This window comes from Panicum virgatum, chromosome 7K (genome assembly GCF_016808335.1).
Source record: "Panicum virgatum strain AP13 chromosome 7K, P.virgatum_v5, whole genome shotgun sequence".
In the NCBI taxonomy this organism is placed as follows: Eukaryota; Viridiplantae; Streptophyta; class Magnoliopsida; order Poales; family Poaceae; genus Panicum; species Panicum virgatum.
In genome coordinates, this window is record NC_053142.1 from 31,049,083 (window position 1) to 31,072,166 (window position 23,084).

Here is a 23,084-nt window from a genome sequence, read left to right on the forward strand (position 1 = left end):
CGAGTTGTGCTGTCTTGGTCATCGTATACACAACAACTCCTATGCCACGGTGTCGCCTGTTGTGCCGACCTTTCGGTGCCAAAAGCACGCACTTGAATTGACCCGATGGCTCGAGACGAAATGCCGGCGGAATGTGATCCACGAAACGCTGGGTGCTCATCGCTAGTTTTGGGGACATGTTGCCGCTTCTCTTCCGGGCTCGCTCAGCTGTTAGCCTCGTCCCGCGGCGCACGGCCCACGCAGCTAGCCAAACGTTTGTGTGGCCATGCTTTTTTTGACGCGCCCACACGCCCTGTCGCGCTCCTTGTCCTTGGTCATCCTAGCGGCGGGTGGGAGGGATTCCCCGTGACATCGGCCCTCATAAACCTTAGCCCTCATTTGGCTCCTTCTCCACTCGGCTGTAACCACTCGCGCCTCGCCTCCCTCCAGCTTCGCACATCCGCCCGAACCCCTAACATCCTCCCACCCTCGCCGACGTAGATCCGCCGTGCTCCTCGCCTCCCCATGGGGATTCCTAGGGGAACTCCTATGCACCTTCTGTGCGATAGAAAAACTCATGGAATTGCAAAAGCACAATATAGCACAGTAGTGACCCATTGGACACAACAGTGCACACATGCAAGTTGAAATCGTCCTAACATCATTTATTATCTTATTATTTGGCCAACAAACGGAGTCTTCATGTTCGCTCTCAAAGTCTAGAAATTCCCACATTAATCGGAGAAAAATAGAAAAATAAAAATTATCCACCACTGCCATTACGATAAAAATTAGCCTAAAATACCCTTGTGCCTAATTAAAAATCACCCATCAATGCCATTATGAAAAATTAAATATAAAATACCATTTAGCTATGTATCAATTACAAATATATACTATTAATAAAAACTAAAGCTAATAACAATCAATCAAAATAAAATGAAAATAAGAATAATTATCTGCATAATATTATTAAAGCTCAACAAATCAAATTGTTATTATAGGTAGATCATAGTTGATTGTTTTAATCAACAATAAGACATAATTTACGATAATAAAGATGATGATGTATGATAAAAAAATAGTATAACCTTTAAGTAATGATACAACGACATGCACATTTTTTAATTTTCAATACTAGCCTTGCAAATGCGCGGGCTATACGCTTAATTTTGTTGCAGCAACGAACGGAGATTGTCAGTCATGCTAGTCATCAGCTCATGCATGTAACTTTGATTTCTTATTTATACTTCCTTTTAGTTTTTTTTCTAGCGTGTAGTAGCGGTCTAGCAGATTCAACATTATTGTTATAACTGGATCAACATTTTTGAAAAATTTCAACACTTTTTCAAAAAATATTGAACCGGTATATTATAGATGTTGAAATGATATATTCAAAATGTTGAATTAGTTTATTGAAATGTTGAAATATTAAAATAGAAAATTTTTGATAACATATTGGATCTCATTTTGTTGCATTAATTATGATAAATACCGTGATTCAAACGGATTCACAATTGGAGGCATAGTTTAAGACCAAACAACATTTGAAGTTTGAGTTCGTTTACCATCCCACCCACTTGCGGCTATGTGAGACCGCTCCGCAGGTGCAGTTCACGCATGCCGTGAGCACTTCTCTCCAGATATGATTTCAGCCTTTAAATAATACAGTGTACAAATCTCAAACAGTGAAAAATGTGTTGAAAAAAAATCTTCCGAAAGATATATAAGGTTCTATTTGGTTCCAAATAAGTCACCTACTTATAAATTAAAAACTGAAAAAAGTGACTTAATTTGCCAAACAACCCTAATTTATAAGTCACTTCAACTTATAAGTTTTAAGTAGCTCCACCCCAACCCCAACTTAAAACTTATAAGTACTCCTTTTCCGCGTGGGGCCCATACATTTTAAGTCGCTTAACAACTAAACACCTTTAACTTATAAATCGCTCGTTTTAAGTCACTTGACTTATAAGCAGGTGATTTATTTGGAACCAAAATAGGTCTAAGAATTCTCGACCACCCATGAGGCCCGCCCATAAGCCGGTACTGGGCCGATTTCACCCCCATACCGCTCCTGGGCCGGTTCGTCAATGCCAGCCAATCCCTACGACAAGGACCCAAGCAGCGACGGCCGACAGGCGAGGTGGTGTTTGAACCGCGCCGCCACCCGAACCAAGCAGCGAGGGGAACCAAAACCGCCGCCGCCGCCGCCGCTGTCCCCACCGCCCGCCGCCGATTCGCCGCCGCCGCTCTCCCACCGCCCGCCGCGGAGGACATGGCGTCCACTTTCTCCTTCCCGGAGATGACGCCAGCGCAGCTCGCGGAGGGGCTGCACACCTTCAGCATCGCGCCCACCGCCAACCTCCGCGCCGAGGACATCGCCTCCCCGCAGCCCGACCTCCTCCTCGGCGTCCTCTCCCTCTTCCTCACCGTCGTCGGGTAAGTCCCCGCCGCTCTAGCCCTCGCCCTCCGCTGCGCCTCTCTCTCTCTCTCTCTCTCTCTCTCTCTCTCTCTCTCTCTCTCTCTCTCTCTCTCTCTCTCTCACCTGGATCTGGGTTTGCATTTCGCTCTGCAGCGACGACCCCGACGACCAGCTAGGGTTCGACGTGCTGCAGAAGCTCGACAACCCGGAGCACCACATGGGCGCCCTAGACGTTAGGCGCATTTACCGGAGGGCGCGGGACGTCCTTGAGTCCATCAGCTTCAGGGGCCTCACGTTGCGCGACTTCATCCGCCCCGAACCGCGCCGCGTCGTCCTCATCCTCAGCGCCATCATCAACTACCTCAACTTCAGGTACGAGAAGATCGCCCTCCTCAACCCCATCGTAGAGGAGTTCTCCGGCGTTGAGGAGCTCCCGGATGCCAGGGCTAGGATCGCCGAGGTCTCCTTCTCGTCCTTGCTTCTTCTTCGCGCTTTCTGCCTTTCTCTGCCTGGGGAAATTATTGAAGTTCCTCTCTACGGGTATTTTCCTTTTCCCCCTCATGCAGCTTCAGAAGGTGAAAGAGGATCATGCGTACAAGGAGCAGATGGACGAGCCTGCAGTCCAGCAGTTGCAGGCAGAGGTCAACGCCCTCAAGCAGAACATACAAGAATACAATACAAAGCAGATGGCGCTGCGAAGCAGAGCAAAATCAATAGATGAAAAGAAAGAGGGGATCCTTGCCAAGGTGCGGATTCCTGTCCTGTGTTGCCTTTTTCTCCCTTTATTAGACGGTGCTTGGGATTTCCTTGATATTTTGTTATTCTTATGCTACGTGTGATCGATGCTAAAACAATTTTGAGCCTCCTGCGAGTTACCAACCTGTTTTGGCTGGCCACTGTCAGTAATAATCTTCTCACTTCTAGCTTGCTGCCTTAATTACAACACTCAGCAGTTTGTTATTAGCCACTGCATTATTTGTGGGTATTGTTGATAGTTTCTGTCAATAAATTGTTACCCATGTAACCAAACCTGTTATATTATGTCTGCGCCAACAACATGGGCAATTAGGAAGTAGTATGAGTTCCTGATGAAATTAGCTGATAAGTCGTATGGTCAAGAGTTCTGTTCAATACCAACAATGCAACAAATTATGTTGAGATTAGTAGGTTTTATTTGTCCTAGACTCAGTTCCAGGCATCTAGGTTGAAGGAGTTACTTGATCTAGCACCTGTAGTTTTGGATTACGTGAGTGCATAGCTGATTGTGAGCTACCGTTTGGTAGTCTCCATCCAGCATAATCAGAAGACATTCAAATTTTTAATCAGCAACTGGGTGGAGTGGGTGCTGACATTTCTTCCAAAATAATAATTGGTATTTAGCTGCATCCACTTTACTCTTCATATATGGACATTGGCTCGTCAAATTAAACTGGAATTGTTGGTGCTCTATACAAAGTAACACTTCATAATGTTATATTCACAGCTTTTTTTTTTTGTTGACAGATGTCCCGAACTGATTTCCAGTTGATGAAACATTCCCAAGAAAATTCAAAGCTATTAGCCAAAATTGTTCAGTCCCCAGAAAAGTTTCAGGTAGGCCATTTCGTTTTTTTAATGTTTTGTGGCAGGCATAAAGTTCATCAGGAAACTGATATATTTTTGTTGGAATCACTATGCTAAAACCCTGAAGATTCCATCAATTGAAGGAATCCTGTAGGTCCAGAATTACTTTCCATGGTATTACTGCATGCCATGGTTTTCCTTACTGATTGACTAGTAAGGATGTTTCCATTCTTTCAGCTGTCAGATTGACCTTATCACTTGACGGTTCACTGTGACTGTGCATGAATTATTTGTTTTACTTCTAGAGCAAGCATCACAGGATGCTCTAGTTTGTTTCTTGCATTCGTTTAGAAAATGTGCATTTTTCTATAGAGTTACCGGCGCTCATTTCTTTATGTGCTATTCCTGTCTTTTCGATGTGCATACGATGTCAAATTGATGGATCAGAACTATGTACTTCAATCAGCTAATCTGCAACTTGTGCAAGCTGGTATAGTAACTATGGATATTTTTTTCTATTGAAGAAAAACCTTGAGGAGAACAAAGGAGTCCGTGATGAGTTAAAGACCTTGGAGAAGATGGCAATGCATAAAGTCCAGGACAAAAACAATACTCTTGAGATGTATACAAAGGTACTCTTTATGATGGACACTTTTTGATGCCCATTGGCACAACAATTTCTCACACTTGTTACAATCTTATAGTGGAATTTGCTCTAATTTCTTATAAAAGTTACAGATCACGTGCTAGCAAAATAGTGTCTTCTGGTCCTCTTGAGTTCCCTTTCAGTTGTCCACGCAACTTCAGATCGCTGTTTTCTACTTCTACTGATGGGCCTTGCTCAAATCAGAAGAATCATTTGACATTTATTGTTCATGTGGGGTTTCACCTTTCTTATTGCTTGATACTCCATTGATGCGGTTGCATGATAAGTATCTTTGTTTTGCAGGTCTGTGAGAAACTATCAAGGCACCTCTCTAAAATCGATGCTCTATATGAAACGGTATGAGTAGCTGTGAACCTTTATTGTATCATCCACCCCCCCCCCCCCCCCCCCGCGCGCGCTTTAGTCATATTGGTCTAACAATGAATGTACAAAATATATCGTACCTGCTAGAGCACTGCTGCTAAAGCTTCTGAGAAGGAGGTTAAAGCACTCAAAGCCAAGATTAGTGATCACAGTTTAGAGATGAAGACCCTTCGTATTAAAGCTGATGAATGGCAATCAAAAGGTTTTTACTTCTAATTTTGTATTGCTAGAGTGCTGTTCAGCCAGTTCTTAGTTCAGATATCCTCACCACATCACTTTGCTCGAACATTTTGCGATTAGTACATGAAACTGAGGACCGTCTCAAGTCAAAGGAGAAAGAAAGGGACCAAAGAATCGGAGAGAATAAAAAGAAGATGGCTGCACTGAAATCTGAAGTTGAATCAGAACTTAAGTGCCTTGCAGATAGGGAAAGGGAAACTGAGGAGAAAGTTGCAAAGGTGAGGCTTTTCTCCTGATTTGTTCGGCTGTTGAAATTAGAATCCTTTCGAAATTACGTTGCATGAGTTGCTACATCCAATGCTTACTGCTTTACATATTACCTTTGGTGATACCTTGGAGGTTGATTAGTAGCTGTAGGCTCTATAAATCTAGAAGGTAGAAAAAAGAAACAGGCTAACCATTCATCTAGCACTTGATTACCAAAGCCTGTAGGCTTCTGTCATCCTGTTTGTTTATTTATTTTATCGTTCCTCTTTCAGAATTGCTAACATGCTGTCCGCCTATCTGTCAACAACACAGGCTACTGATTTATACTCCCAAGCTGATGCGGTAGAAGTTGCTGGCAGGAAAAAACGAGAGGAAATCTTTGCCAAGTTTGAGCAAGTTTGCGAGACGGTACGTCCCTAGCTAGAAGGGTATTTTGATTTCCTAAAAAGATACTCCTAGTCCATAAGGAGCACTTGTTTACGTGAGGTTGGCTGCTGACATAACCAAATCTTTCTCCAGGCTAACCTGTACATGGATGGCATCGAATGTTCTGTCAACGAAGTTGACGAAGCGAATATGACCATTATGGGCCAGTGTCTCACTTTATGTGACAGCTAGTACCCTTGTGGCATGGTCGCATGGAATGATGGATGTATATGTCGTAATTGAGCTAGTGCTCCCCTTGTGTATATAGCTGATTACCTGGACTGGATTTTGGACAACATTTGCACCTCGATCCACGCTGCTCTAGCCATTCCTCGTACATTGCTCCTCCTGCTGCTCTCAATCATCACAAGCATAACCTAGGTGATCTGTGTTTTTGCTTTGCTGCTAGAATTTTCCTTGCCAAAAAGTTGAGTAAGTCATGCTGCAAACAGGAATTTTCAGTCATTTTGTTTTGTGATGTACCACGTTTGTCAGACTGATGCTTCAAAGAGTTGTTAGTGAAATGGTATTCAGTGTGTTAATTATTGCCAGTGTCAACGTTAGCAACCTTGCCCCTGTACACATAGTAAAAACATGCCTGTTTCTTTTCATCTTTGGCGCATTTCTTGGCTCTGGTGAACTTTAAGTCCAAGTTTTTACTCTACGAATCTTGTCATGCTAGAAATATGAATAAATTTCCTCGATTAAGGCCCTGTTTCTGTGACTTGTTTTGGCGAACGCAGCTTTGCGACTGCTTTTTGGAATCGTGGGCGGGCAGTTCATTTCTTCGAACTTCACACCGCCGTCGCGAGACGTTCGGCGGAATTATTCTGCTTATCTCGTTGAAAGCCCGTCGCGAACGCGAAGAACAATGTTTTCCAAACAAGTGCCTTCAAAGTGCACATTGCAAACGTTAAAAGAAAAAACCATCTCCATGGCCTACTTCTTGAGATGTCCGTGTCTGTATTATTATTTTCTCTCGAATCAAGAACTGTGCTTATGGAATCGTAATCTGATTCCATGTCGACTTCTATAAGTAGTAGTCCCATTCTTTTGGCTCGTGAATTTTCCACTTTACATTCGTTTTCACATGTTTTCAAGCAGAGCTCAAGAGAGTAGATCCTTTTGCACCTACTAATCCATCTTCAATTTCAATTCCTTAAGCACAGGACAAACCCTGCCCTGAACTTCTACTGAACCCGGTGAGCAAGGGCCCTGTTTGGTTTGGCCTAGCACAATTAGCACAAAAACTTTGACCAATAATTAGGGGTACTAAATAAAGGTAATTTACAAAACTAACTCCACAGCGCTGTACTACTTCGCGAGACGAACCTAATGAGGCCTTTGACCGTGTGATTAGATGATGGTTACTGTAGCATAACTGTAGCCAATCATCGATTAATTTTCCTTTGCTGCTAGAATTTTCCTTGCCAAAAAGTTGAGTAAGTCATGCTGCAAACAGGAATTTTCAGTCATTTTGTTTTGTGATGTACCACGTTTGTCAGACTGATGCTTCAAAGAGTTGTTAGTGAAATGGTATTCAGTGTGTTAATTATTGCCAGTGTCAACGTTAGCAACCTTGCCCCTGTACACATAGTAAAAACATGCCTGTTTCTTTTCATCTTTGGCGCATTTCTTGGCTCTGGTGAACTTTAAGTCCAAGTTTTTACTCTACGAATCTTGTCATGCTAGAAATATGAATAAATTTCCTCGATTAAGGCCCTGTTTCTGTGACTTGTTTTGGCGAACGCAGCTTTGCGACTGCTTTTTGGAATCGTGGGCGGGCAGTTCATTTCTTCGAACTTCACACCGCCGTCGCGAGACGTTCGGCGGAATTATTCTGCTTATCTCGTTGAAAGCCCGTCGCGAACGCGAAGAACAATGTTTTCCAAACAAGTGCCTTCAAAGTGCACATTGCAAACGTTAAAAGAAAAAACCATCTCCATGGCCTACTTCTTGAGATGTCCGTGTCTGTATTATTATTTTCTCTCGAATCAAGAACTGTGCTTATGGAATCGTAATCTGATTCCATGTCGACTTCTATAAGTAGTAGTCCCATTCTTTTGGCTCGTGAATTTTCCACTTTACATTCGTTTTCACATGTTTTCAAGCAGAGCTCAAGAGAGTAGATCCTTTTGCACCTACTAATCCATCTTCAATTTCAATTCCTTAAGCACAGGACAAACCCTGCCCTGAACTTCTACTGAACCCGGTGAGCAAGGGCCCTGTTTGGTTTGGCCTAGCACAATTAGCACAAAAACTTTGACCAATAATTAGGGGTACTAAATAAAGGTAATTTACAAAACTAACTCCACAGCGCTGTACTACTTCGCGAGACGAACCTAATGAGGCCTTTGACCGTGTGATTAGATGATGGTTACTGTAGCATAACTGTAGCCAATTATCGATTAATTACAGTCATTAGATTCATCTCGAAAAGTTACACCCATCTGTAAAAGGGTTTTGCAAATAAACTTTGTTTAGTGCTTCATGCAAGCAAGATTCTTTTCTTGGGAGTTGTGTGCTACTTGTGCTAGATGAAAACCAAACGGGGCCAAGACATCTCTGACAGCATCTCTAAAATCCACAGGACTACAAAAAACCTCCGAACACTGAGCAAGACATCTCTGACAGCATCTCTAAAATCCACAGGACTACAAAAAACCTCCGAACACTGAGGGCCCATCCGGGTTCGAACCGGAGACCTATTGATCTGCAGTCAATTGCTCTACCACTGAGCTATGGACCCTTAGATTCTGAAAGGTTACCGAGAATTTTCAAGTTGACTGACTGACTGACTGCAAGAGAGTTGGAATGAAGAACTTGACAAGTCTCGGTGCGCAAAAATGAACGAGCCGAACAGAGAGTGAGAAGCAGAAACATCATCACACGCCAACGTGTGTCTAGTAACTGCTCGCTCCGTCCCAAATTACAATTCGTTTTAAACTTGTTTATATATATATATATATATATATAGTTTTTCTATGTATTTAGATATAGTGTACCTCTAAGATGTATGGCAATATATATATATATAGAAAAGTTAAAATGAATTATAATTTGAGGTACAGGTGGCAGTTACTAGTAGGAGACTGTTCAGGGACGGTACTGCACATGCACACTAGGTTGTTGTGGCACCATCCGTGTTGGATGAACGGGAAACTACATTTGGCACAAAGCCAATTAGCCACAAAGCACCGCAAGAAACCCGTCATTAGCCTCCAAATCTCCCTTGGCCTCATCACTTACTCAACTACTCAACCTTCCAAATCCAACGGCACTTTCAACGCCCACCGTGCTCCCAAAGCATTTTTCAAAACCTCCACGCCTTTGGCGCGTCGCCCACTTTAAGACCGAGCCCGCTCCCGCTCCAGCTCTGCTCCTCGCTTACCAGTCACTCGTGAGCAGCCAGCATTAGCAAATGCCGCAGCTAGATCTGGACCACGTCTTCTGCGTCGGTGCCCGCGGCCGCGGCGGGTCCGTGTGCGAGACGGCCCCGGCCTCCGCCGCCCAGCGCGGCGGCAATGCGAGCGCGAGCGCCCGTACCGACGACGACGACGGGGACGACGCCCCGGCGGAGTCGGTGCTGATCCCGCTGCGGGGCGGGAACGGCCTGGCCGAGCTGCTCTGCGCGGCGCTGCGGCGGGACGCGTCCACCAAGGGCAGCTCCAACCCCAAGGCGGCCGCGGAGGCGGCGGCGCGCATGCAGGGCGCGCCGAGGGCGGAATCGAGGAGGTTGCCAGGCACCACAGCCAGCAAAGCCGCCGCCGTCGTCATCATCGGCGTCCTGCCCGCCGCGGCCGGCAAGGTGGTCGCCAACGCCAAGGAGCGCCGCGGGCGCCGGCCGGCGGCCGGGGCCAGAGTCTTCGCCAGCGAGGCCGCGGGGCCGGAGCCCGTGTCCCCGAAGGTGTCCTGCTTCGGGGCCGTGCTGCCGGAGTCGCGGGGCGGCGCCGCGGCGCCGCCCGGTAATACTAATAAGCAAGGGGAAGGAGAGGAGCGGGGCGGGTGCTGGGCGAGCGTGGCGGCCGCGCTGCGCGGGCTATGCCGCAACAGCGATCCTCCTGGTGAAGGCGGCGAATCGGGTGCGAGCGAGTCGAGTCCGAAGGCTGCCGCGGCGCCGGAGCCACCGCCTGCCGCCGTCCTCTCGCCGCCGCGGGCGGTGGCCGGGCTGGGAGACGTGAAGCGCCTCGCTTCGCGGCGGTGGACGGAGACCTTGGCCGCCGACGCCGAAGGACGGGGCTCGGTTTGAATGTGTGCCGCGCCCGCGCTTCCAGTTCCAGAGGCTCTGCACGGGCACAGCCTTGTACTGCGTCCAAGGAGGCAAGGACCACGGTCGCCGATGCACAGCCTACTCCTCGGACCTGCTTCTGCCCGTTCTACTGTCGCGTGTGGCTGTGTGGCTGAGCTTTGTGCTTGTTTGCAAGCTGCATCTCGTGCCTTGTGTTCGCGTTTATTTTCTGTAAATGTTGGGTTTGTGTGTTGACATTGGACTTCGGTCTTGCTCAACTAGGGATCCTTTGGTGGAGCTGCACGTGTATGTAAACGGGCTTCACCACTGTAGCATCTTGGAGCTGATTTTCTGTCCTATGCAGAGGTTGTTTGATTTCAAAAGCTAAACTTTAGTCTATATCACATAAAAAAATCTTAGTATTTAGAAATATTAAATAAAGGTTAATTATAAAAATAACTGCAGAATCCGAGGGCTAAACTGCGAGACGAATCTAATGAGGTATACTAATCCATGATTAGCGGATGGTTACTGTAGCATCATTGTAATAAATTACGGATTAATTAGGATCATTAGATTCGTCTCGCGAATTAGCACTCTGTCAAAAAAAAATTATAAACATATTTTATTTAATACTCCAAAATAGTAAGATTTCTTTTGATGTGGCAGGAAGTTAAAAAAAATCCCAGGAATCAAACAACACCATAGGCGTATACTTGTCAGTTGGAATTCAGTCTTCCTATCTATCTCAATTCTCAAGATTGGGCGCTTGTGACCTGAAAAATTGAAAAGGTTTGGGCGCTTGACAACAAATGAAACGCTCATAAAAACCTGGAAAAGAAAGGTTTTCCTGAGAAACGACAACCGCAAAAGGTTGTGTTAAACTTTACGGGCTCGCACGCGAGATTAAAAAAGCCCAAACAAGAAACCCCAGAGAAAACCAGCCCACATATCAAACAAGAGAGGTTAACGATCCAATCATCATCCAACGGATACGGGGCCAGCCTGACGCGGGCCGCGCAACCTTTTCTCGGTCGGCGCGCCTCCCTCCTGCATCCCGCTCGCCCGCACGGCCGCACCCACGGACCCACCACCCACCGTGCGCCGGAGCCGACCGTTGGGATGAACCCCGCCCGCATCGCCCACCCACCCGCACGAGGAAAAAAAATCAAATGGGAAAAAAGAAACCGACATCTCCAGCAGCCTCCTCCCCCATGACCGTTGCACAGTTCAAACCCCTCAAAACGGCCACTCCCCCGGGCCGGTCAAGCGTACACACTCTGGCCGACAAAGCGAAAGCGAAAGCGAAAGCCCCGCCGCGGCAGAGGGGCGAGAAGAGGGGCGAGAGCAGGGGCAGGCCGAGCGAGCGAGAGGGAGGGAGCCGATGGGGTGCATCTCCTCGAAGCTCCTCCCGCCGGGGCCCGGCGGCGACGGCGGGCGCGCCACGGTGCGCGGCCGCGTCGACCACGTCGTCTCCCTCACGTCCACCACCTACGGCGTCCTCGACCTCCACCCGAAGCACGGCGCCGCCGCCGCGCCTGCCGCTGCTCCCGAAGAGAAGCAGGAGGAGGAGCAGCAGCAGCCGCCGCCGGTGCCGCAGGACAAGCCGATAAGCAAGGAGTGGAAGCGCGCCAGCATGCGCCCGCCGCCGCTCGTCGTCCCGGCCGCCGACAAGAAGCCGGCGGCGGCGGGGAAGCCGGAGGCCGGCCTGGAGGTGATCAACGCGTGGGAGATCATGGCCGGGCTGGAGGAAGGCGCCGACGCCGCGGCGGCCGGGTCGCCGGCGAGGAAGCCGTCCAAGCCGGGCCGGTGGTCGCCGGCCAGGGTCCTCGCCATGGCCCTGCCGTCGCCCAAGAGGTCGGCGGCGAGGCGGAAGAACACGCCGGGGAAGGAGAACACCCCGCTCCAGCGCTGCTCCGGGAACAACGGCAGCAGCAACGGCGGCAACAAGGAGAAGCCCGGCGACGTCGACGGCGACAGGGTGCTCCGGCCGTACAACTCCATCGACAACTCCAAGCTGTCGATGGCGTCCAGGAGGTTCTCCCCGGGGAGCGCCCGGATCGCCCGCAAGCCCGGCGCCGCCGAGACCGGCGGCGGCATGTCGTCGTCGCGGCGCAGCCTGAGCCCGCTGTTCGACCCGGAGCTGCTGGCGTCCATCGAGCGCGAGCTGTCGGAGGAAGGCGCCCACATCAAGCGGATGGTCGGGTCCGAGAAGCCCCGGCACCCGAAGGCGGCGCCGCCGGCGATCGTGGCCGATGGCAACAAGTGCCCGCCGGGGGGCGCCGACGCGGTCGTCCTCTACACCACCACGCTCCGCGGCATCCGCCGGACCTTCGAGGAGTGCAACGCGGCGCGCGCGGCGATCGAGGCCCACGACGTGAAGGTGATCGAGCGGGACGTATCCATGGACTCGGGCTACCGCGAGGAGCTGCGGCGGCTGCTGGGCGGGCGGGAGGTGCGCGTGCCCGCCGTGTTCGTCCGCGGCAGGCACGTCGGCGGCGCCGCCGAGGTGGCCAAGCTGGAGGAGGAGGGGAAGCTGAAGGCGCTGCTGGAGGGCCTGCCCCGGGCGCGGGTCTGGTGCGCGGGCTGCGCCGGCGTGCGCTTCGTCATGTGCCGCGACTGCAACGGCAGCCGCAAGGTGCTCGACGCCGAGCACAAGGAGACGGTCCAGTGCGGCGAGTGCAACGAGAACGGCCTCGTCCGGTGCCCGATCTGCTGCTCCTGAATCGCTCTGCGAGATGGGTTGTTTGGGGGTGGATGCGGCGGCGATTGGTGGTGTGGAAGCTTGTTGTGTTGCATTGGGTTGATCTGCCTGTCTACCCGGCTGGTTTCGATTTTGCGATGCGAAGTGCTTGTTGCTCTCGGCAACGGCTGAGATTGTAATATGGACTGATTCATATTGTTTCGTATGTAGTTTAATTCCCTAATTTGTATTCATAATGTAACTTAATTGCTTCTCATTCACTCTGTGTTGATTATTTGAGATATAAGTGCTCCAATGTCAATTCTCCTTCCATTTGAGTTGCCCGCTGTTAACTGAAACAGCACCTAAACAGTACTGAAATGCAAAAAATGCAGCCCCGTTGTTCTGACTGACACACAAAGAGAAATGAACACAAACAAAGCAATTGTTTGCAATCGTGTCCTGAAATTTGCTGGGAGAAGTACTTGAGCACAAATTTGCAAAGTGGACACCTGCGCATTTGAGATTCGGGCATTGGAACAAAACAAATAAATACTCTCTCCGTTCCAAATTATAAGTCATTCCAAGAATCTTGGAGAGTCAAAGTTTTTCAAGTTTGACCAAACAAGATAATAATATTTATGATACCAATTAAGTATTATTAGATTTTTTGTTAGCTATATTTTCATAGTATATCTATTTGATGTCATAAATCTTTGTATTTCTCTATATAATTTTGGTCAAACTTTGAGATGGTTTGACTCTCCAAGATTTTTGGAATGACTTATAATTTGGAACGGAGGGAGTATGTTTGCAGCACAAATCTTACTCCCTTTCATATCTGACTCGCATCTGAACATGGATCTTGACATATCAAATCTATGGGTACTGACTAATACAAAAGACAGGTGACGCATACCACAAGTTCACATCCAAATATGAAATAGTTTACAGTATATCATAGTCAGCTTGGGTTGAACTCCTTTTTTGCTGTCATCCTAGGATTAAGCTCATTTTTATTCTTCTAACAGAAAACTGAAGAATGGCGAAGCTGAGAAAGTTTTGCATCATGACTTTGCGTCAAACGAGCATAATGGCACTTTCCTTTTCTTTTTCATAGGGGGTATATGTCAATGATCGCACTGTAATGCTTTCACCCCTACAACACAACAAATACATTATGTGTAGAAATTCAATTTTAGGAATCATCTTAGCACAAAATAAGTTTTCTCCCTTGCAACCAATAATACATTCATCTTAGATATATGTGCTGGAAATTTTCATGTACACAAACTGTTTTCCTGGCAACTATAGTAAGACATTCGTCTTTTTTGAAAACTACTAGTAAGGCATTCACCATGCCAACTTTTATTTTATATTTATCACTTAAGCTATATGCGTGCACATAAGATGTTCCATACAATGAGTAATACATTCACTCTAGATATATATTGCAAAACTACTATATTTTGTTGCCTTAATAACATGCAAGCACATGAGCAGGGACGAAGCTAGAGCGAAGACGGGGCAGGGGTGCACCATTAGCTCTAGGTTGCTCTAAAGGACGCATATAGATTATTTGATTGAAACAAGTGTTTTTGATTTTCTTTTCGTGGGTGCATTGGCACCCACTCCTCCCTACATAGTTTTGCCCCTGACTATTTTACGTTTGCCAACTAAGTTTCCCATGCAAATAGTAGTGCATTTATTCTAAATATTATTTGAATCGTTATTTTTACGTTTGCCAACTTAGCCACATGCATGTACGCTGGAGTTGTCCCATGCAACTAGTAACGTATTCACCTAGGATATTGTCGTAGAATTATTGCTTTTTATGTTTACCATCTTAGCCTCGTATGGACAAGTTGTCGTTGTGCAACTAGCAACATATTTACTTTAGACATTTAGACATGTAGTGGTGCTACTCTTTTATATCTGCTTCTAAGGTACCTTATAATAATAGATACGAAAGTTCCCGCAACATAGGACATGGGTCTGTCCTGAGCAGTATTTTTTCCATCATCATTTTCATATTTTTCGTTCTCACACGTGTAGGGGCGGATCCAGGAAATTGATCCATTGGTGTCACTAAGTAGCAATCTTTGCATCTATTGTAATGTGATGGTTGTTGCTCCAGATTATTGGTGTCACAGGATACTAATACATACATGTACTCTAGATTTGCTCTTGCGCACATGTATTCTTTTTCATTTTGCCACAAGCAATTTAATACGAATAATGTCCTCTCATAAGTTACCTTAGTATAGGAGTCATAAGTTCCTCACCACGATTATGTTTCTCAATTTTTCCATATCTTCTTTTCCTTTGCTACGAGCAATTTAATTGTAACAATAATTGGCTGCCTCTCTAAATTGATACGCCAGGTATAGAAAGATACAAAAATCCAGGTAACTCGGTGTTAATAATCGCATTTAATTGTTCAAAAGTGTCAACTCGTTTGAGTTCAAAGTCGATCATCACAACTACGTGCAAATCCTCACTAACTCCTAGCAAGAGATCAATTTTTTTTTTGATTTAAAGGTGTCCAAAGTACCATATAGTTTCTTTTTCATTACAAAAGAGGTAATTGGGTTGGCACATATGCTACCACATCCTTTATTTCTTTTTTTTCTTGAAAAATGCCACATTCTTATTTCATCTCGGCCGTCAGGATAACAATAGACGCTCGTGATCCGTTGCAGCGGCCTGCAGCACAGCCCAGTCCAGCACAGACAAAGCCCACGGGTTAAACCACCCAAAGCATTCGTCACACGACAGCCTGCCTGAGATCTCTCGTCAGTCACCAGATCCGAGCCCCGAATCCGCGCGGCGGCAATGGCGGTGCGCGCGAGCCTCGGCTGCTTCCCCTCCGATCCCACTCTCCACGCCTCCTGCGGCATGCCGTGGGGCGTCGCCGTCACGCCCTTCTCCGCCGCCGACGAGCGCGGCTCCCCGCCGGCCGCCGGCGACGAGGGCCACCTCCTCCCGCGCTGCCAGTCCTGCTTCGCCTACTTCAGCCTGCTCTGCCCGCTCGACCGCTGGTCCTGGACCTGCGCCGTCTGCGGCGGGGAGAACGACATGCCCGCCGACGCCGCCGCGCGGTACGCCCGCGACGGCGCCCACGACCCGCCCGAGACGCGCTCCGCGTTCGTCGACCTCCTGCTCCAGGGTACGCGTCTCTCGCCTTTCTGATTGGACGCAGCGCCGTGCGGTCCGGTGCGGTGTGCGATGAGTTGGTGGTGGTGGTGGTGGACTTTTTTGCAGGGGAGGAGGGCGAGGCGGCAGCGGCAGCGGCAGCTCCGACACCCGTGTACGTGGCGGCGATCGACTTGTCCTGTAAGATCTCGCGGTTCATCCCAAGCTGTTCATGTTTGGTTCTAGCACCAAATTTTAGTGATAACTGATAGGCGCACACAACTTTGTCCCTGTCGAAAAATACGGCAATGGACCAGTAGTCATGCGTTGAATTTAGTCCATTGTGGTCCAGCATGAATATAGATTGCGTGTCTGAAGAGGGTCATCATAGATTGGACACTAGTTGATTCCTACTGTGCTCAGCCTATTAGTGATTGATAATACCATGGGCTTCCTGTTTATATTACTTACAGTTGTGTAATGTTTGCTTTTAATTGTAAGAAAAGAAAGCATCATTGCAGAACTATGGTGAACACAAGTTCCAGAATTCCCTTTGATTGGTGGAATCTATTTTCCATCAAGATACTGCCTAACTATTGGTGCTTGTAGGCAATCAAATGTCTAATCTCAATTTGTTAAGCTAGGAGGCTTAAGCTGCATTTTTCTATCTGCTGAATGAATCTCTAAGTTTCCTGTAAATATATATTCGAGAGTAGCCACCTGTGAGTTTATTCCCAGACCTTGTGTGCTTTCTTTTTAGTTTCTGATGCTTTGTTTGTTCATATTGCATTTTAGCTTCAGAGGAGTTTTTGGAGCTAGTCAAAAGTGCTCTACAAGCAGCTCTGGAAGGTGAGTCGCCATCCTTAAGTTTTTGGAGCTAATGTTTGTTGAGTGCATAATACTCGGGAGTTTCATAAAGCTATATATACTATCACACTGACCTTTTGATCCCATGCAGCTCTTTCACCAGGATCATTATTTGGACTCTTGACATTTAGCAGTAAGATAGGATTGTATGATGTCCAAGGTCCAATACCTATTGTGAAGAATGTGTTCATCCCTCCTGATTCTGATGGCGCCTTACCAATTGACCTTGAAGATATCATGCCCCTTTGTTCATTTTTGGCTCCTGTATGTATATTGTGCTGTCAACTACAGTTTTCTCCTCATTGTCTCTGGCTTGTGGTCCCAGAATGTTCGTCTCTCCTGTATGTGCTAATGTGAAGTTACATCCTAACAGATTGATAGTTGCAAAGATCGCATAATTGAAGCACTTGAAACAATTAAACCAATGTCTTCCTGGGATGTAGCAGCAAATGCAGCTGAAGGACAGGATCATGCATTACATCATACCCGTGGTTTTGGTGTAGCGTTGGATGTTCTTGTCAATTACCTAGCTTCAGAATATGGAAATGCATTTGAGCTCGGTAAGTTAATGACTTGACCACACTAATGTCGTTTTGTTCCAAGACTTCTTGAAGGCTATACTTGTGTCGGTCTTCTGCACTTGATCTCGTCTTCCACTATAACGATCTCGTCTTCCACTATAACTCATTATCCTGATAATTTCAAGAACAGCTAGGATATTTGCGTTTTTATCTGGTCCACCAAACTATGGGGCTGGCCAACTGGATACAAGTGAGGAACAAAATGCCGATACAGCAGGGGATGCTGATCATATATTCCTTCAGGAGCAGACAAGCTTCTACAAAAATCTGGTAATTCCGTGTAAAGATTAGTCAATATTCTACAAGAATATTTTAGAATATATCTGATTGGCATATCACAGGCTGCTAGTGCTGTTCAAGCAGGTGTGTGTGTGGACCTTTTTGCAATTACAAATGAATACACTGATCTTACTTCCCTGAAAGCTCTGAGTGTCGAGAGTGGTGGATCATTGTTTCTGTATTCAAGTACAGATGAATCAACACTTCCGCAAGATATGTAAGTAAAGCCACCATCTTTATGTTTCTCTATTCATTCAGCTGTCAGACCATGACTTAAGTAGATTACACTTAGACGGTTTATTGTTTCCTCTACATAGTCTAATAAGATTTACTGGGTAGCTGAGGATATTCTTTTTTATGCTGTAATGGACAGCTAACCCTAGTAACAGACTATAAAAAATCTTACTGTGCCATCAATGTTTTAGTAATGGATTATGGTGGATTTCATAAACCCATATAGTTCAGTGAAAGTTGATGTTTGTTGTGCGCAAACCAAATGTTCATGCTATAAGATAGACACCCAAATGCATAAAATACTGAATATGTTTTGCTATATTCATATTCTTTATGCGCACCGGTTATTATATACTCTTTACATTTCATTGCATGTAAGGCTCCATTCCACTTTTATTAAGGAATGGTGAAACCAAGTTGAAAGGCTGACAGACCTGCACCCATCAAAAAGACGTCACTAAATCACTTTGATGCTACCATGGATGGGAAACTCTTGATTCTCCTAGGTCCTTGTATTTTTAAAAATGAATAAGAGCAAATAATCTTTTATATCAAACAAGTAGCTACAAAGCAGTACCACAGCAGTCTAAGCATCTTCTTTTTTCTGCAGGTACAAGATGTTGAGCCGTCCATATGCATTTGGATGCGTGATGCGATTGAGAACATCTTCACAATTCAAGATAGCTGATTCTGTAAATACTCCAAGTGATGTGTGAATTACTTACATCAGCTTTCGCATATATACCCGTGGCTAATATGTTTATATTTTTTTTATTTCAACAGTATGGTCATTTCTTCCCAGATCCTCAATACATGTATGTTCAACACATAAATTGCTGTGACTCTTTTGCTACATACAGTTATGACTTCGAGTTTGAAAAGGATTCTCAATTTTCCAGGTAACAAGCATTCTATTTTTGAGGCTCATATGTTTTATTTCCAACTACAATAGCATGGAATTTCATTCTATGCTCCCAGGCATAGGGAATTATATTGTGCTGCTGCTTTGGTTGTTAGCAGTAACTCATGTGCCCAAGTTGTTTTTACTTTCTAGATTGCTGTATCAGATTTTCCCCAACTAGTTGGCAATTTGGCATGGCCTAGAAGGCTGGAACTGCCAATCGACCTAAGCCTATCTCGGTTCCATTCCTAATCGATTTCATATGTCTAGCCTCTGTTGAGGCTATCAAGGTGTCATTTAATCGTGCTGTTGTCACCATAATGAACCATCATGAAGTCTGCATTACCCTTGTGGCCTTATCCATAGTTGAAATTGGGGGAGGTTGAACTCTGTCTTGTATTTTGAATCTTATCAAATCATAAAAAGTTTTGGCAGGCAAACATTGCCATGTTTGGTTTATCAACAGTGGCACACACTTTCTTCTCCATATGTCCTACATACCATGCACATAATTTCTTGCATATTCTGGATATCTTTTTGTACACAATATTTCGTAACAATTTCTCATTTTTGGGATATCACTAATCTGAGGAGGATAAAAGTACACATTATCTTAGGAAAAGAGAGAAAAATAAAGATTCCAAACTAATGAGTGGAATGAGATAATATAACATTTTATTTGATGTCTTGACATCATTATTATAATTGAGATTTAGAATTTAAAAGGAGTCTACAAATTAATAAAGACAGCATACTCGAGGTGCTAAAGCTTCCTATCCATGTGGGTTCTTGGGAAAGACAGCCCGTTATCCCCAGAGTAACTTTGGTCTGTTTAGGATATTTCCTACGAGGACCCTAAGTAACTATAATATGCATATACATCTACCACAAACGAGACAATTGTCTAAGAAACATGTTGTAACGATTAATTGCAATTACTATTATTCTAGAAACCAATTCCAACAGTTAACATATGAAAGTAAACAGCTAGCTGGGCAGGTATGGGTATGGCTAGTAGCCCACTACATCTGTCACACAAGATAACTGTAAATCTTCAGAAGTTCAGCTAGCTAAACAGTTCGAGTTGTTCTGTAAATGTGTTCTAAATTCTTAGGCCACCATTTTCTTTGTGCCTGCAGGAAGTCAAGGCCTCCTATTCTTCAAATCGCATTTAAGTACACAGTGCTTGTGCACAATGGTGATACATCAAGTGCACCAAATTCTGGTAGCAGGTACATTTGTTTACAGCCTCTTATCAGTCATTCAAGTATCTGTATTTTGTCATGTATACTTTATGGTGTCACCACTTCAGTGTCAATATTATTATGCTGCAATCTTCTCAATCTTATCTGAGAGATGTCCATCTTTCAGTGTAGACAAAGTAAAAGTTTCTGTGGTTTTTTGATGCTTGGTTCGCAACTTGCTTGTTAAACCTTTTCTAATTGTAGCTTGAGATTTGAGATTCTAGCAGAAATTCAGTACACCAAAATAGGGTGGTGTTATCTTTTGTAACATAAATATATCTTGCAGACCTAAATACTCGTTGGAGAGGAGGCTAAGAGTCCGTACTATCCAGTACAACACAACTGCTAATATCTGGGACCTTTATGATTTTGTTGATCCAGATGCTGTTTTGACAATACTGGTACACCAGGTACAACCTTTATCTATATTTTGTTGATCCGGCACAAGTCTGATGCAAAACTTGTTTGTTAATCACACAATTTTGATTAATGGGCATGCGGGCCATAGTTAGAAAGTTTGATGCATTTATGTATGTAGCAAGCGGGTGTGTTGTCAAAAGCTGTGAGCAAGTGATACACAGAGAAAAAACTTTGCCACCAAGGACAGTCATCTCCTCTCTTTTCTTCTTCCTCCCCTTCTCTTCTTCCTCCCCTCTTCCTCTTCATTCTTTCATCCCAAAAATGAGGGGGGGGGGGGGGGGGGGCTTAGGGGGGTATCCATTGATCTTAGAGAGGTAGGGGGGGCTTGACCCCCCCTAGCCCCCCCTTTAGATCCGCCCGAGGACAGTCGATAACCAAGTGCTGCATTGTAAATTTGTAATTTCTTTGGTCCACCAAATTTTGAATTCCCCTATTTGAAAAATGAATTGTCATATTTTGTGTTAATGCAAGAGTTTTGGACTTCATCGGATTTGGACTGTCATGGTAAAGACTAAAGAGTGTAAGTTATACATAATTCAAGATAAGAAATCCTATCATGGTTCAAATTCTCTCTAAAATCAGCTCATTTAGACATTTACCAAATGCAATCCTGAATGGGACATGCTGTCTTGTGACAGCCTGATTTCATGTTGAGCTGTTTATAGCAAGATATAAATATATCTAAAATGCTAAAAGGGTTATTGGCAGAATATCATTCTGTTTCAGATCTGATCAGAGTCCATTTTTCAGGTTATTTTGTCTTCTTTAAGTGATGTGCTAGAAACAAGGCTGTGGCTCGAAGATTGGTTGGTGGCTGTCATTGCTCAGTACAACAAAGCATACAAGAATGTTACATCTGGAGGTGGTACTGGGATGTATGATATTGATGTTAATTTCTCACACTGTTCACAACTGCAGCCTCTGTCACGATTTGTATTTGCTGTTCTATTAAGCCCCCTGCTTCAAGTCAACAGCGAGCGTATTAATCCAGACTACGTGACATATTTGCAATGCCTCTTCAGGTAATACGAGTCTTCTTCATATGATTGAATTGTTAGAATTGATCAATACATAGATTAAATTTTGATGAAGTTTGTTGAGCTCAAAGATCTTTTATAGATGAGAGCTTGTAATTGTTTCTAAGTAGAACAAGGCTCTTGAACCCATGATCAGATCCACCTGTGGACTGCATAATAATTAGGAGTACCTAAAATCATGGTCTCTTGTTCTATTCTTATTGAGCTATGGAAGTATGGTGTTACATATCCCAATTTGGATACCATGTTTTATCAAATACATCTCATTGTAAATGTGGAGGCACATGATATAGGGCATTGCATGCAAGTTTGTATATGATACAACAGCATGCATGAAGCTTGAGTTAAGTCATGGCTCGTAGTTGAACCTGAGTGTACATACATTAGAATTTTCGTGGATCACAGTGAGTGATCTACTGATTTGACTATAAACTGAATATTCCAAATTTAACTGTTTTGTTTTCTAATATCCCCCACATCTCATCTTAGTTTTGGTTGTCCAATTTCTGCTGGTTAGTTTGGGAACATCTAACTTGATTTCAGTTGGCATTAGAGCATTCAATATTATTTACATCTATTTTTCTGACAGTGCCCTGGAGCCAGCTTCACTTCGGCAGGCAATTTTGCCGACCTTGATTTCATACTCTTCCCCTGATGTACAAGCAGAAGTGCACCAGTCACTAGGTCGTACAGTTTTCACCAGTGAGAGCTCAATATTTCTTCTTGATGCATACAAAGATCTTCTGGTGTATTACTCGCCTACAGCTAGTAGCGAAATCCCTTTTCCTCCTCCACGTGACTGTGAGTGCAGCAGCATCCCTTTCATTCATCATGCACCTCACTAAGTCATTATCCAACCAATGTGCATCCTAACAATGAAACAATCTGATGTTGGCAGGTCTACTGAGATCAACAATTGACAGATTAAAGCAAGAAAGGAATATAACACCCAAACTCAGGTTCATTCACGGAGCACGTGATGACACTACAGAATTCGAGACATACCTTATTGAGGACCAGACCTTGGATGGCTCCCGTTTATCTGGTTCCACAGGTTTTAGCTCATTCCTTGACGAGGTTGCAAGCAAAGTGGCAGAGCATGGCATATGAAGGACCCATGTCACCTGTTTCACGATCAGATGAACTATGATGCTGTACGAGTGACGACCAAGGCCGGCCAGAAGTCTTTATCATCTTAACATGCACAGCAAGCGTTGGCGTTGCAGTGCTTTGGTTGTCACCGAGAAGACATTTGCGCCCATATTTGTGTCCTGGGAGGCCTTTTTTTTGTCAGATTTTCTAACGAGCTAGGTGAATTTAGGCTGCATGAACAAGGCTGGGCTACAGGCCTACAATGCCTTAGAACCGAAAGCACTTGTCGACCCCTTCAGGCCTGTCGTTTCAGATACTCTGTATTTTGTATCTTGCTCGTATTCGTTACTGCATGTTGATTGCTCCCGATGCATTTTTGATGTCATTTTCAGTGTTTGACGATGCAATTTACCGATTTTTTCAGGTATATTGCTTTTTACTACTTTGTTCCTGTCACTACTTAAGTTACATGTTTGCTACGTGATGATTCTGAATCACTCCAATCTGGGTTGC

The 23,084-nt window shown here is 45.2% G+C and overlaps 4 protein-coding genes and 1 non-coding gene across 6 annotated transcripts; 4 read left to right on the forward strand and 1 right to left on the reverse strand.

Moving 5' to 3' along the window:
- The first annotated feature begins 2,116 nt into the window (after positions 1-2,116).
- LOC120640915 (kinetochore protein NUF2 homolog) lies at positions 2,117-6,415 on the forward strand. Of its 2 annotated transcripts, none has more exons than XM_039916849.1 (10): positions 2,117-2,421; positions 2,558-2,864; positions 2,971-3,150; positions 3,908-3,997; positions 4,492-4,599; positions 4,917-4,970; positions 5,085-5,199; positions 5,298-5,455; positions 5,757-5,852; positions 5,964-6,415. In XM_039916849.1, exons 1-10 carry the CDS (start codon positions 2,258-2,260, stop codon positions 6,060-6,062), a joined length of 1,371 nt encoding a protein of 456 aa, XP_039772783.1. In that variant the 5' UTR covers positions 2,117-2,257; the 3' UTR covers positions 6,063-6,415. The 2 variants fall into 2 exon arrangements, with proteins under 2 accessions (XP_039772783.1, XP_039772784.1); XM_039916850.1 differs by having other exon boundaries at positions 2,278-2,459; positions 2,498-2,864.
- Positions 6,416-8,547: 2,132 nt separating this feature from the next.
- On the reverse strand, positions 8,548-8,619 carry TRNAC-GCA. The gene has a single exon. It is a non-coding gene; the product is annotated as a tRNA-Cys (tRNA).
- A 610-nt stretch (positions 8,620-9,229) lies between these two features.
- Positions 9,230-10,487, forward strand: LOC120643017 (collagen alpha-2(I) chain-like). The gene has a single exon (XM_039919558.1). The coding sequence runs from the start codon at positions 9,292-9,294 to the stop codon at positions 10,117-10,119; it is 828 nt and encodes a 275-aa protein (XP_039775492.1). The 5' UTR covers positions 9,230-9,291; the 3' UTR covers positions 10,120-10,487.
- Positions 10,488-11,290: 803 nt separating this feature from the next.
- Positions 11,291-13,114, forward strand: LOC120640916. Its single transcript, XM_039916851.1, has one exon. It carries the CDS (start codon positions 11,483-11,485, stop codon positions 12,821-12,823), a length of 1,341 nt encoding a protein of 446 aa, XP_039772785.1. The 5' UTR covers positions 11,291-11,482; the 3' UTR covers positions 12,824-13,114.
- Positions 13,115-15,548: 2,434 nt separating this feature from the next.
- On the forward strand, positions 15,549-22,956 carry LOC120640917 (protein transport protein Sec24B-like). The gene is made up of 14 exons (XM_039916852.1): positions 15,549-15,950; positions 16,046-16,117; positions 16,712-16,765; positions 16,875-17,047; positions 17,157-17,343; positions 17,495-17,634; positions 17,706-17,860; positions 18,488-18,569; positions 18,661-18,776; positions 19,918-20,010; positions 20,309-20,432; positions 21,193-21,464; positions 22,069-22,280; positions 22,378-22,956. The coding sequence occupies exons 1-14, from the start codon at positions 15,617-15,619 to the stop codon at positions 22,587-22,589; spliced, it is 2,226 nt and encodes a 741-aa protein (XP_039772786.1). The 5' UTR covers positions 15,549-15,616; the 3' UTR covers positions 22,590-22,956.
- The last annotated feature ends 128 nt before the right edge of the window (positions 22,957-23,084 follow it).